General features: G+C 33.6%; 1 protein-coding gene across 1 annotated transcript; it reads left to right on the top strand.

The window, feature by feature from the left end:
- The first annotated feature begins 2,349 nt into the window (after positions 1-2,349).
- On the top strand, positions 2,350-13,982 carry LOC132167873 (cysteine-rich receptor-like protein kinase 25). The gene is given in 13 exon segments (XM_088512792.1): positions 2,350-3,161; positions 3,735-3,948; positions 4,059-4,157; positions 5,175-5,603; positions 8,836-8,891; positions 9,757-10,320; positions 10,323-10,619; positions 10,882-10,998; positions 12,564-12,683; positions 12,798-13,010; positions 13,146-13,383; positions 13,487-13,637; positions 13,812-13,982. Coding segments are annotated over 13 exon segments (3,471 nt in total). The 5' UTR covers positions 2,350-2,359.
- Positions 13,983-14,468: the final 486 nt, after the last annotated feature.

Here is a 14,468-nt window from a genome sequence, read left to right as displayed (position 1 = left end):
TTAACCGGGGCCCCTGGTTACCAGCCGGTTCTGGTTTTACCCGGTCCAGTAACCGTTTTTTTTTTTAAAATTACTTTTTGGGCTTATTTTAGGTATTAGAGCCCATTTTTTTTTTTTCATAAGTTAGCCCATTTTTAAAAAAATTTATTAGTCACTTTGTCTAAATTAAAGAGGCTTTGTTGTAATTGTTCCAAATAATTAAAAAATAAACCTAAAAATATCCAAATATCCTAAAAAATCAATATTTTTGCCTATTTGGGCCTTAGAAATAAAATATAATTTTTTAAAATACCCTAAACCTAAACCTAAGTATATATATATATATAAAATAGAAACCTGGTTCTGGTATTTCCGGTAAAAACCGGTTACCGAAACTGGGACCGGGACCCCGATTTCCCTGTTTCGATTTCGGTTTCTCGGTAATTTTTGACACCCGTAGGAGAAAGGGAGTAGATTGAGTAGTTGCGTGAATTTAGGGAGAAAGGGAGAAAAAAGATGACAAATAAATAAAGAAAAAGGGGAGTGGGAGACAACTTGAGTGGCTCTAATCCCTAGATAAGGTTTTCTCCTTATTTTAAGTAAACGACATTAATACCCATAATGTTTTAAGATTACAATGCAATACAATAAATGAAATTGGACCCCAATTTTACAGTAATTTCCATGCTTAAAAAAAAAAAAAATTCCTTATATAAATCTAAGTTAAGAATACAAGTTATACTATAATCATATGATTTAATCATCAATTGACCATGTGATATAATCATATATATTATAATGAGAATACATTAATACTTTAATTGTGATTATGAGTAACACATTATTTAATCCAATGTCAATTACTTAATTTGATATTATACGAATCACATTATCATTGTACATGAATAATATGATTAACTTTATTAAGTATTAGAATTGTCATTGGATCATATGATTTTTAAAAAAATATAAAACTTCCATTGAATCATATGACTAAGTATTGATCTTATACATTCATATTATTCAATATGCATATATGCATAATTATAATTTATAACATATATGGACTTATAAGTTTATAACATATATTGAAACTAAATCTCTAGGTATTTAATTATTGTAATAGTATGAATTTGTATACTTATGACTTAAATTGTGATTTAATGATCAATTGATCATGTTATAAGTATAAATATTATCACTATATATATATATATATATATATATATATATATATATAAGGCAGTTAGCGGTTAGTGAGTTGCCCGCCTTTTCACCCCTACATAAAAGGAATATAAATACTTTCGAAACACCAAAGAAATATTAGCATTGAACCTTATGTGATGATTGATTTGATTGTGTTGAGTGTTTAGTGAAAGATTTTGTTTTATTTTGTATTCATAAACCTTATGTAATGATTGATCATACGGTTCATATTAATAATATCATCATTTTTTTGTTTCTTAAGTTAGCATTAACTTATCAACAATATCATCCCATATTATCAATTCCAAATTTCCAACGACAATGTGAATACTTAATTTGTGACTATAGGAGTAATAGGACATTAAATGCATTGTTAATTTGTTATTGTCTCTAATGCTAATCATTTCATTTGGGATTATTCTAACCACATTGTCATTGTAAATGATTTTCATTTAATCATATGATTAACAATTCAAATTGTCTTTTCAAGTTTCAACTATCATTAATTATTTGATCATTTAAGATACTCAGTGGTTAGTTCATTTAAGATATAGCCATATGATTAACTTTTATCATTCAATTATATATTATATAGATACTTATAATCATAGATATAATTATATATTGTATGCAAATTAATTATTGTTACTTAATAATTTTTTTTGAGAAATACTTAATAATTAATATACATGGACTATTGTTAATTTGTTACTTAATATAATAAGTAATTTGTTACTTAATAAATAATAAGTAATATACTATATAAGTTACTTTTATTATTATTATATATATAATAATAATAATAATAAAAGTAACTTATATAGTATATTACTTATTATTTATTAAGTATATATATATAAAAGTATATTTATTAATTAATATGTATATATAATAAAAAAAATAAAAAATAAAAAATAAAAAAAGGGATAAAAATCCTCAGATAATGCATCTCTTTAGGTTAATTTAGGCTTAATAAACATACAGGGTTGGACCAAATTATATAATATAATATTTGAGGTTCGTTTAGTGGATGCACGTTTTACTGAGTCAAAAGATTTGAAGAGATAAGTCGACGTCCGGTTTAATTAATTAATGTTTCCGTTCAACAATCAACATTAGAGTTTTTAATTAGAAACCAAGGACTTCTATTAATACGTGGTTTTTTAGTCATACAATGAGTTACTTGGCCGTGGAACTCATGGCAGCCCTAGTGTTCCTGTCTGCCATATGCGTTCTCATTGCTCCAGCCATTGCTTTCCTTCGCTATTCCTGTTCAGATAAGCAGGGTAACTACACGAGTGGGAGCGCCTACAAGGCAAACTTGAATCACCTCCTCTCCTCCCTCTCCTCCAACAGCACTGAGATTGACAAGGGGTTCTATAATTTGTCTTATGGGGAAGACCCTGACAAAGTTTATGCAATTCTACTTTGTCGGGGAGATTTGATACCAGATAATTGCGTTAATTGCCTCGATTTCTCTAAAGATGATTTTCTCACACGGCTTTGTCCCACTGCGAAGGAAGCCATAGCATGGCATGAAAAGTGCATGTTACGCTACTCAAGCCGCAACATATTTAGCACCATGGAAGATGCTCCTGAATTTCCTATAGTGAACTCCTATAGCGTTTCAGACGAAGAAAGGGCTCATTACAATAATCAACTCTTGAGCTTGTCGCAAAGCCTAACAGATCGAGCTGCAGGAGGTGGTTCTCTCCGTAAGTTTGCAGTCGGGCATGCCGCAAGACCAGACTTCAGTATAATTTATGCACTTGTGCAGTGCACGCCCGATTTGTCTGAGCAAGATTGCAATTATTGCTTGAGTGGGGCTTTTGTAAATTTCTGGAAGGATTATGCTGGGAAAATAGGTGGGAGAGTTCTTAGGCCTAGCTGTAATTTTAGGTATGAGATCTACTCCTTCTACGACCACACAGCTGAAGCACCACCACCATCGCCGCCGCCTTCAGGTACCGCCTCCAGCTAGCACGTCAATTTGTCCGAGTGAGATATTTCTTTTTTCTTTTTCTTTTTTTTGTAACAAACATTTATTCATAAAACCAGAGAGAGATTACAGGACAGTCAAGCTTTTTATAAAGCTAAAAAGCTTAGGCAGATAAACCCAACACATGGTCAACAAACACTTTAAAGCAGGTGAAAGTAGAAATCATGCGAATGCAATTCAAGAAAACCCATGCAGCGGCGCAATCTGATAAAAACAAACCATCAGGAGTACGAATACTCCGAACATCTAAATAAACTTCATAACTTCAACCCTTGCCGCGGCGCAATCCGACAAAAACAACCATCAGGAGTACGAATACTCCGAACATCTAAATAAACTTCCTAAGAAGTTATGAAGATTTAGATGAAAACCAACCGTGAAAAAAAAAAGTTTCCAGAAAGAAACCAAAAATAAAAGAAAAAAAATCCACATCACATACGAAGAGTTTGAAGCCCAACCAGAATGGGTTAAACAGAAAACAAAATAACAACATAACGAAAAATAAAAACAGGACAGAAAACAGGGAACAAATTCTAAGTCCAAAAAACAGCCACACACGTGACGGAAGCGGAGCCGCGGAGGATGCCAGGAACGCCAGCAAAGGCCGACACCAGGGAGGTGGAGCAGATGAAGCAAGCACGTGCAGCTAAAAGCTCTCCACGCGACGGCGCGTGTATGGAGAGTACAATATACTCTCGGGCGCGTGTGGGCCACGCGCAGGCGCGTGGAGGTCCGATGGTGGCAAGGCTGATGGCAGCGGAAAGGTGTAAGACCCAGGATCCCGGTGGATTGGAGCGTTTTTGAGTATGGCTTCCTGAAATTTACAAATCTGATTTTGAAGAAAATCAAATCCAAAAATTCAAAAAGATTGCAGATCCAACGCGGAGGACGACGGTAAAGAGCTGAAACCGGGTGGCTGGCAGTGGAGAAAGGGCGGGTGGTGCTTTTGGGCAAAGAAAATGCCTCCGAAGAGGTAGATTGTGCCTCCGAAGAAGCGGATAGGACCTCCGAAGGGGCAGCAAGAAGAGGAGGGGGAAAAAGGAAAAGGGGATAAGGGGGAAATAGGTGGGAGGAGAGAGCCGTGACTCCCTCCCCCATAAATGGCCGGAGATACAAGGGAGGCTTTCTTCATGTTTCTGGAAGAGAGAGAACAGAGCTTTTAGTTTCAAATTCGAGTGAGCTATTTCTAAGTGGTCTTTGATCATGAATTTGTTTTGTTATTTTCCTGATCATACTTTTTTTTATAAAAAAACTTTTTATGTTTTGTTTAATTTCCTTTTACTTTTCATCTTTAAGAGGGGAATTATTTCTTGTGTGTCGGACTGGGTTATTTCTAAGTGTTAATTTGTTAAGAGTTTCAAATCAAATGTAAATTATAGTAGCTCTTTCTATGTATTCCACTGCTGCTTGATTTAAATAATATATATTTCTAATCTTCGCAGGTCAAGGGGGAACTACAGTCATTATAGTTGTGCTCGTTTTTGCTTTTGTGGAAATAGCCATCTTCATTTCCATCTATTTTATAGTGAAGAAGCGAAGGGAGAAACCAACAAGTATAGAATTTGGTTCACTTTTATTTGTTATGAAAAGAGTTAGAAGTTGAATTATCGCAAAGAAAATATATAACACAGTTCGAAAACATTTGCTCTTCGTATGTATCAAATACGGGTCCTTAAGAACTAGAGTCTAGCTGGGTGATACTCCCTTCCCCCATTTGAAAAAAAAAAAAAAAAAAAACGAGTCCAGCTAGGTGATACTAGAGGATCGAAAAAGAATTGAAGAAGAAAAAGAATAAATCATCATAAAAAGAATTTGGATTTAGAAATTATGCTTAGTATAAATATTCTTTCTTATTTTCAATTTACTTGGCAAAAATATCCTGGATATATCATCCTTTGAACTTGCCCAGTTTGTCTTCTTTTACAGTCCAATTAAACCCTACCACTTCATCATCTTTTGAACTTCATTGGGACGTCTTCCTCAATTTTAGAGGTAAAGATGTCCGCAATAATTTCATCGATCACCTTTACGTTGCCTTAGAGCGAGCCAAAATTTGCACCTATAAAGATGATGAGAAGCTTCCAAGAGGGGAGACTGTCTCTACTGAACTTCTCAATGCAATTCGAAAATCATGGATTGCTATTGTGGTTTTCTCCAAAGGCTATGCTTCTTCTACATGGTGCCTTGATGAGCTTGTGGAGATCGTGGACAATAGGAAAATTAGAGGGCAAACTCTTTTTCCAATATTTTATGACATAGACCCCTCGGATGTCCGAGGACATACCAAGGCTTTTGCAGAAGCATTTGCTAAGCATGAAGAGTGGTTTCAGAACAATATGGGGAAGGTACAAAGGTGGAAAGAAGCGCTTACTGTAGCTGCAAATTGTTCCGGCTTCGATCCCAAAAGCATTGCAAATGGGTATGATGCTACGGACTCTTGTGCTTTTTCATTTATTTTTATTTGTTATTTTATTTTATTTTCTTTTAAATTTTGGAAAAGAATTTAATAAATTAAAGTTTGAGCCATAAAAAAAAAAGGGAAAAATAACCCTATGTATTGCATACTATTCTACGCCCTCTTAAGTCATCAATTTCTTTCTGTTCCGGGGGTTAGAGTGCTTTCATGTTGTTCAATCAAAACCCAAAGATAGTCTTGTCATTCCCTGCTAGAAATTCATGGGGATGAGATCCGTACATGTACCGTATGGTGGCTAAAATCGGTTTTCCCATATATAATAGGGAGTAAACAATGACAACTCTACGAGTATAGAAAGATGATACTTCTTAGAGAGGGATTTTGGTTCTAGAATTTTTGAATGTTGCCTTTTAGATGAAATGTCATGCACTTGAAAGGAATAGTATTTTTGCCATAATTTCCATAAAATAGTTAATGCCTTTGTCTATGGGAAAAAAAAAAAATTGAATTATTTTATGGAATGTCATTGGATAAGGCAAGAAATTATGTACAAATGTACTTTGATGATATTCTTTGACAAATTTGATATGAGTTAGATGCTTGTCTTGACATCTTAGTCTCAAATGACAGGTATGATAACATCTTTTTGGTACCTGAAGACTCATAAGTTACTCTGTTTTGTTTTGTTTTGTTTTGTTTTTTTTTTTTTTAAAAAAAAAAATTTATTTTCTTCCATCTTCTTTCCTTGTACTTAATTTATTGTTGTATTTTTCATTTGAATCATAATAACTAGGCGTGAGTCAAGATTCATCGAGACGATTGTTGAAGACGTTAGGCGTAAATTAGAAGCCTGTGCTAACCGGAATGTTGCCAACATACAATAGGAATAGATTCTCGTGTTGAAGAGATGAAAGTTCTATTAAATTTTGTAACAAGTGCTATTCACTTTGTGGGCATTTATATAGGATTGATGGGTGAAATTGGTAAAACAACTCTCGTAAATGTTGTTTATAGCAAAGTATGTGTTGAATTTGAAGGAAGTAGTTTTCTTTCAAATCTGGAAGAAAATTTAGAAAAGCCTAATGGCTTAGTTCATTTGCAAGAACATGAACATCAATTATGTGCAATGAATCTTATGAACATTTGATGTTACTTCAAATATATGAAATGAATGACATTCATAATATATTTTAGAGACATGTTACACATTATTCTCCATCTCATTCTCTAACTATTCGCTTTGCAAATCTATCATTGGATTTGTGGGACCCACATATGGGCTTCACAACTGTACGAAGAGAGTAAAATATAGGATGGAAAATGTGTGTTTTTTTTTTCTTTTTCTTTTTCATTCTGTATGGAGATAGGTAAAGTATGGTGAATTCACCCATCCCCTAACACCGCATTCTCACAACTGCCACTATATATCAATAATAACCTTGCAAACTTGTACACAATCATGCATGATGGTACGAAAAATATTACTTCTCCACCAGTCTTTTTTTTAGTCTTCTTTTAGAACGAGTAAGCTTTTTCTAACAATAAGAATCTCCTTGTCATCGCCTTTATCAAAAACAAGATCTCCAATCAAGAGATTCTTACCCGTTTTGCTAGCATTTTACTAATTGGTCGATCACTAGGCTCCCCCCATCTAAACAACGGATGTTGGAATTGAAACTTTAGCCTTGCGTAGATAAAGTTTAGTATTTAACAATTCAACTACTGATTCTCTGCATCATTTCCTCACTCTTAAATATATGTAAATGGAAATGATGGTTAGTAGCACAAGAGCAACAACAACAAGGGCAGTCGCAAGTAAAATATTGATCGCAATTGGAGGTTTGTCACTGATCCCCATACCTGCGAACACCAAAAAAATTTTCACATTAAAAAACATCTTGGGGGATGAATTTAAATTTAAGCAGTGGGATACATACATATATAGAAAGAGCTACCATAATTAGCTGTTGTTTTTAAACTCAGCAAATTAATTATATGCACGTAAAGTTACTACGAACAGCTCTGCCGGCCAGATGAAAAAAAGGAGAAAAAAAAAAAAAAAATCCCTCTTAAGATAAAAAGTAAAAAGTACTCATGAAAATCAAGCATTATCAGAACACAACTGGTACGTACCTGGATCGAGCAAGTGTGGGATATCGTAGGAGACGGAGATATCGTAACTAAAATTACAGCTGGGTCTAACAATTCTGGCACTTATTCAATTGTCCAACGATTATATATATAATTTTTATAATTTCATGAATTCTAATACACAAAATGACAAAATTGTGTTGTAGCCCAAAGTTTACAGAAATATTTAATTCAAACCCCACAAAGATGTGAGTCAGTAGAGCCCTTTCAAAGTAGCATTTGGTTCACGCATCTACTACCGCAAGCGGATTCGAACACGCGACCACTAGGATGAAATGAATTCTTTTACCAACTCAACTACCACCCTTGTAGTATATATATGTAGACTAATTATTAGGCCACAATCATCTTCTGATCGAATTACTGGAAGGGACTTGTCATTTTGCTTTTGCTTCTTTCCGATAACAAAAAGGCATGCATATATATATATACTTTTTCTTAATAGTACTACCATTGACCCATTAATTCTTTTACTCATTTTGCCAAATGCATATATATGCTGCAATTAATAATATGATTGTGGCCTTAGTATACATAGTTTCGCCACTGATTTTCTCAAATTTTAAACCAATATCCCTTCTCTCCTATAAATATATATACACCGTTGTTTCAATTAAATATTTCTGTAAACTTTGAGATATCTCAAAGTCCAATAACATAATTTAGTATATTAATTAGAATTCATTGTTCAAAGCGTATAAAAGCCACGTCAATATATGTGGTTCTAGTATCACTCATCATAAATTAGTATAGTTTTGAATTCACACTGCCCAATTTCGTTGATAGCCTTTTCACTGCTCTTGTTGAGAAATATCAAGGCCAGACAAGGACAAGTAAGGTGACGTAGCGGAATTGAAGGTGCATGGAAAAAGAGGAGAAGAAGTAGGCCTTTATTTATTTATTTTTTCTTAATTTCTTGAAATCCTTGAATCCACATGAGCGCAGCAGGGAGAGAAACAATTAATTAAATGATAAAATTCCACAGATCGATAATGCTAGCTTCTCTTAGACTAAAGCTTTAGCCTTTAGACTTACGTGCATGGTTGACCAAATCCGGCGATCGATCGACTTGTATATTAATTAGGTTAATTTGTATCCCTTGCAGTAACCAGAAAGGCAATGTTTGCATAGAAATGGATGGTTTTCCTTAGCCCCCTCCTTCATTCAAAGGAGATAGCCTCGCCTAGTTATATATGGGGAAAATTCACTAATTTATCTCCTCTAAAGTTTCAGGAGTTTTTCAATTTAAACTCTAATGTTTAAAAATTGGCAATATACTCTCCTAATGTTTTAAAAATTTTCAATTCAGACCACCCGTTACTAATTTCCGTATAATTGGACGAAAATTAAAAAAAAAAACATTGAGGATAATTACGTAATTTCATAGATTTCCGTCCAATTTGATGGAAATTAGTAATATAAGGTCTGAATTGAAATTTTTTGAAACATTAGAGGAGTACATTGTCAATTTTTAAACATTGGGGTTCGAATTGAAAAACCTCTGAAACTATATATATATATATATATATATATATATATATATATATAGAGAGAGAGAGAGAGAGAGAGAGAGAAATGTTATAGTGCAATAAAAAAATTATTTTTAGCCTATAAAAGTCTTAGGTGGCAAGAGGCCACGGACCTATCAATGGGTGGGGCCACAACAACTACGGATCGATGGGGCCTATGGCCTCTTACCACTTAGGACTTTTATGGGCAAAAAGTAGCATTTTTATTGCACTATAACATTCCTATATCTATATGAGAAATGCTTGGCTTCATTAAAAAGTTCATCTTTTGGCCATTTTAATTCTAAGTGGTATAGTCCATTTTTCATAAATCTATTAATTTATTGTTTAAAATCTATTAATTTTAAAATGGACCATGCCACCTAAGATTAAAATGGCCAAAATATAAATTTTTTAATGAAGCCAAACATTTCTCTATATATAATGATGAGTTACTTGGCGGAAATCTTACTTAATTAGCTACGTACACATGGCAGTACTGGTTTGTTCAAGACTAGTGTTCCAGCTGTCAGCCATATGCATTCTCATAGCTCCAGCCATTGTTCGGCCAGAGTTCCTTGGCTATTCCTGTTCAGATAAGCAAGGTAACTACACGATTGGCAGTAGGTACTACAAGGCAAACCTGGATCAGCTCCGCTTCTCCCTCTCTTCCAATAGCACTGGAATTGACAACTCTTTCTATAATTTGTCTTATGGGGAAACCCCTGACAAAGTATATGCAATTGCACTTTATAGAGGAGATATTCAGCCAAATGTATGCAATTTTTGCTTCAATATCTCTATATATGACCTTCGTGTACAGCTTTGTCCCAATCAGAAGGAAGCAATAGCATGGTTAGACGAGTGCATGTTACGCTACTCAAGCCGCAACATATTAAGCTCCATGGAAGCTACTCCTGAATTTTCTATTGGAAACGTGTATAACGTATCAGGCGATGCTAAGGCTGACTTCAATAACATCCTCTTGAGCTTGTTGGAAAGCCTAAGAGATGGAGCTGCGGCAGGTGGTTCTCTTCGTAAATTTGCACTAGGACATGCAGCAGGACAATAAATGCACTTGTGCAGTGCACTCCTGATTTGTCTCAGCAAGATTGCAGTAATTGCTTGAGTGGGGCTTTTGGAAACTTCTGGAAGTCTTATGGTGGGGCAACAGGAGGGAGAATTCTTAGACCCAGCTGTAATTTTAGGTACGAGACCTACGACTTCTACAACCGCACACCGGATGCACCACCACCACCGTCGTCCCTGTCCCTGTCCCAGCCCCCGCCCTACAGCAGCACAGCTGATGCATCACCACTATTGCCACTGCCACCGCCACCGTCAACACCAACTCCAGCGGGTACCAGCTATGTCGCTATGCTTGAAACATAGCAAATTTGTGTATATTTCCATATTACAAATTTTCATGAATACTTGTTTATTTTTTAATTTTTCCTTTTCCTTTTTTAACTTTTTTTATCTTAGAGGGCCGGTGATTTTTCTTTTTAACTGCATAAGTTGTTGAGTTTGAAAACAACTTCTAATTAATTACCATATAAAGCTCTTTCTATATATGTATCCCATTGTTTAATTTAATGTGAACATATTTCTGGTTTTCGCAGGTAATAAGAGTGACGACAAATCGATCATTATAGTTGTGCCTGTTGTTTCTCTTGTGTTACTAGTCATCTCCATTTGCATCTATTTACGAGTGAGGAATCCAAGGGAGAAACCAGGGAGTAAGTAAACAAATTGATTATCGATCGCAAATAAAAAATAAGAGAGTTAGAAAATTTACATGTGCTCCTCATATATATATATATATATATATATATATATATATATATGCGAGTTTGGGTGATACTTGTGGGAGTATCCGCTGATATATATTAATTATGAGTACAACAAGTCCCAATTAAGCAATAATTTACATAAATTAAGCATAATAATTTGGACGAATATTTTATTTTTATCAAACAATACTTAGCTATATATCATTAAGGACATTAAATCAGAGTTTTCTGTCAAGAAATGAAAATTCCCCTAAAGCAAACAGAAAATTATTACTTTTTGGAAAAGTTAATATCAATAATTGGTTTTGGAAAGTTCATTGGGTTCACTTATAATTCAGAAAAAAAGTGTTGACTTCTTGCTAGGTGAAGCTGTGGATAGGGCCGGCTCAGGCCCTAGCGAGTTAGGCCCTCGCCTAGGGCCCCCAATTTAATAAGGCCTAAAAAAAATTTTTTGAGTTAAAAAAAATTTATTTTTGACCAAAAAAAAAATTGAAGGCCCAAATGTTATTTAATAGGGCCTAAAATTTTTTTTTATCCAAATTTAATGCCTCAATTTAATAAGACCCCAATTAATAAGCTCACTATAAATTTTAAAAATAATTCAAAAAATAAATTAAAAAAGGACAAAACATTAAAGCCTTATACATCATTACGCCAATTTCCTAAAGCTCCTGACGCTACAGTACACGCCTACATCATTCATTCATCCTCTTGCCCTCTTTATTGAAATTTTTTGTTTTTGATGAGAAAATATAAAAGTTAGAAATAAAATATTACCATTTATTTTCTATTTATTATTTAGCCATCTAGGAAAAGTCGAGCCAAAAATATAAACTGCTGTCAACCATGGGCATTTTAAATATTAGTCTCTATATTTTCCACTTTACCTCTCCTCTTTGCTTGCTATTTTCTGAGTTTTTCTTCTCTGCCTATCTCATCATTTTCTTTTCCTCTCCGACTCCGAGTGACTAAGTCTCTTGTCCTATCTCCAATAACTGCTTCATAATTCCTTTGCCAAATCAGGTTTTATTGTTCTATTTTTATCATTTATTTTATTATAGTCATAATTGTTTTTTGATAAATCGTGTTTGTTTAATTTGTTAGTATTTTTAATTAAACATGTCTACTAGAAAATATGCATCTGGATATGAAAAACTTAAAAAAAAAAAAAAAGAAGACAAATTGATTGAATCTCAAAAAGGAGTTCTAAATAAATTTGTTATTAGCAATAAACAAAATATTGAGGATAATTTAGGTGAAAAACTCATAAATGAACAAGAAACTCATCAAAAAGAATTAGAAGATAATGAAAATGTTATTGATGTATCTAAATCTATTGCTATATATATATGTTACTTTAAAAAAGAAAAAATTGAATTAAAAAAAAAAAAAATTTTGTTACTTAAAAAAAAAAAAAAAATTTAGGCTCAATTTCAAAGTTTTGCCTAAGGCCCCAAAATATATTGAGCCAGTCCTGGCTGTGGATGAGATACTCAACCAAAAAAAAGGAGCTGTGGATGAGATTAGAAATGTGGAATCCTTGCAATTTGACTTTGGCATTATTAGAGATGCAACAAAAAACTTTTCTGATGCAAATAAGCTTGGAAAAGGTGGATTTGGTACTGTTTATAAGATGATGTGAATTTTTTTTTTGGGTAATATATCAAGTCTTTGTGAAACATGTTAAATAAAAAATTTTGAAGTTTATGAGTGTTAAGTATGCATTATTCTAAAATATTTTTTTTAGGGTAAACTCTCAAATGGACAAGTTATAGCGGTGAAAAGATTATCAAAGAATTATGAACAATGAGATATAGAATTTAAAAATGAAGTCTTGTTGGTGGCCAAGCTTCAACACCGAAATTTAGTTAAGCTCTTACGCTTTTGCTTGGAAGGAGATGAAAGGATTTTAATTTATGAGTTTATGCCAAATACAAGCCTTGATAACTTCATATTTGGCATGGCTGAACTTTTAAACTAATTTTATATATATTGCATTGGTAGTAGTTTATATTGGGTTTCATGTCTAGTGATGATAGACTTGGCACATTTCACATCAATATAATTATACACTTGGATAAATGCATATATAGATCCAATCAAATGTGCAAATCTGGACCGGAAGGAACGCTACAAAATTATAAGAGGCATTGCTCGAGGGATTCTTTATCTTCATGAAGAGTCTTGACTTCGTATTATTCATTGTGACCTTAAAGCTAACAACATTCTCTTAGATGCAGAAATGAATCCAAAAATTTCAGATTTTGGTATGGCAAGATTGTTTGAATTTGATCAAACTCAAGCCAATACAAATAGAATTGTTGGAACCTTGTAATTAAGTATCGTTGCAAGGTAGAGTTAATGCTTACTTTGAATCATAGAAACAACAAGAAAGTCATAACAACTATTTTTGAAACTAATTGTGGATGTGCAGTGGATATATAGCTCCAAAATATGGGAGATATGGACAGTTCTCTGTGAAATCTAATGTCTTTAGTTTTGGTGTGTCAACTTTAGAGATAGTGATTGGGCGAAAAAATAGATACTCTCAAAATGAAAAAAATATAGAAGATCTTCTAAGCTATGTAAGTATAGTTACCTTTGGGTTTAATACACTTCTACTCTCCCAAGATCTGTTAATTAGCCTAGTCATTAAAGTCTCCTAGAGTTGCACAACTGATTTTGGATTGAACCCCTACACATTGACAAAATAAAAGAGTCTTGATATTGTGTGTGCCCCCATTTAAATTATCTTGCAGGAATGGAAAAATTGGAAGGAGGGGACAACTTCAAATCTCTTAGATCCCCTACTGAAGACCGGTCCAGCAACTGAAATAATGAGATGCATCCACGTAGGATTATTGTGTGTTCAAGAAAATATAGCTGACAGACCGATCATGGCCTTAGTCATTATTATGCTTAATGGCTAAGATATCACTTTGCCAGAACCCTCACAAGTTGCAGATTTTAATCACAACAACATTAAACCCGACGTCATTGCAACAAGAGCTAGCATAATCTAGGGATGATAAGAGTCATATGAATTTAAGAGCAGCTCTATATTCTCGCTATGCATGTGTGATGATCTTGAAATGTAATACTACTATTCTACATAAAGTTTATGTTTTCTGTTTTTTAATTAGGAGTATTGCACTATGTTGAGTGGTCAATGATAAATTTGCACCCCGGCAATGTTGGGAGTATAACATAAAATTACAATATGAAACATCCCAATAAAAGCATTATGAAAAGCATAGAAAACAAAAATTAGCAAGGGAAGAACTCTCACAATGCAAAATCGGCTACTATAAGGTGACAGGCTGAACGAAATTAAATGAACCAAACTTAAACATTTAATATTTTGCTCGATTACAGTCTTAAAGGCAACTATCAGCATCGATCAAACTGATAAGCAA

Source organism: Corylus avellana, chromosome 2 (genome assembly GCF_965113065.1).
Source record: "Corylus avellana chromosome 2, dhCorAvel1.hap1.2, whole genome shotgun sequence".
NCBI lineage: Eukaryota > Viridiplantae > Streptophyta > Magnoliopsida > Fagales > Betulaceae > Corylus > Corylus avellana.
This window is presented reverse-complemented; position numbering and strand designations above follow the sequence as displayed.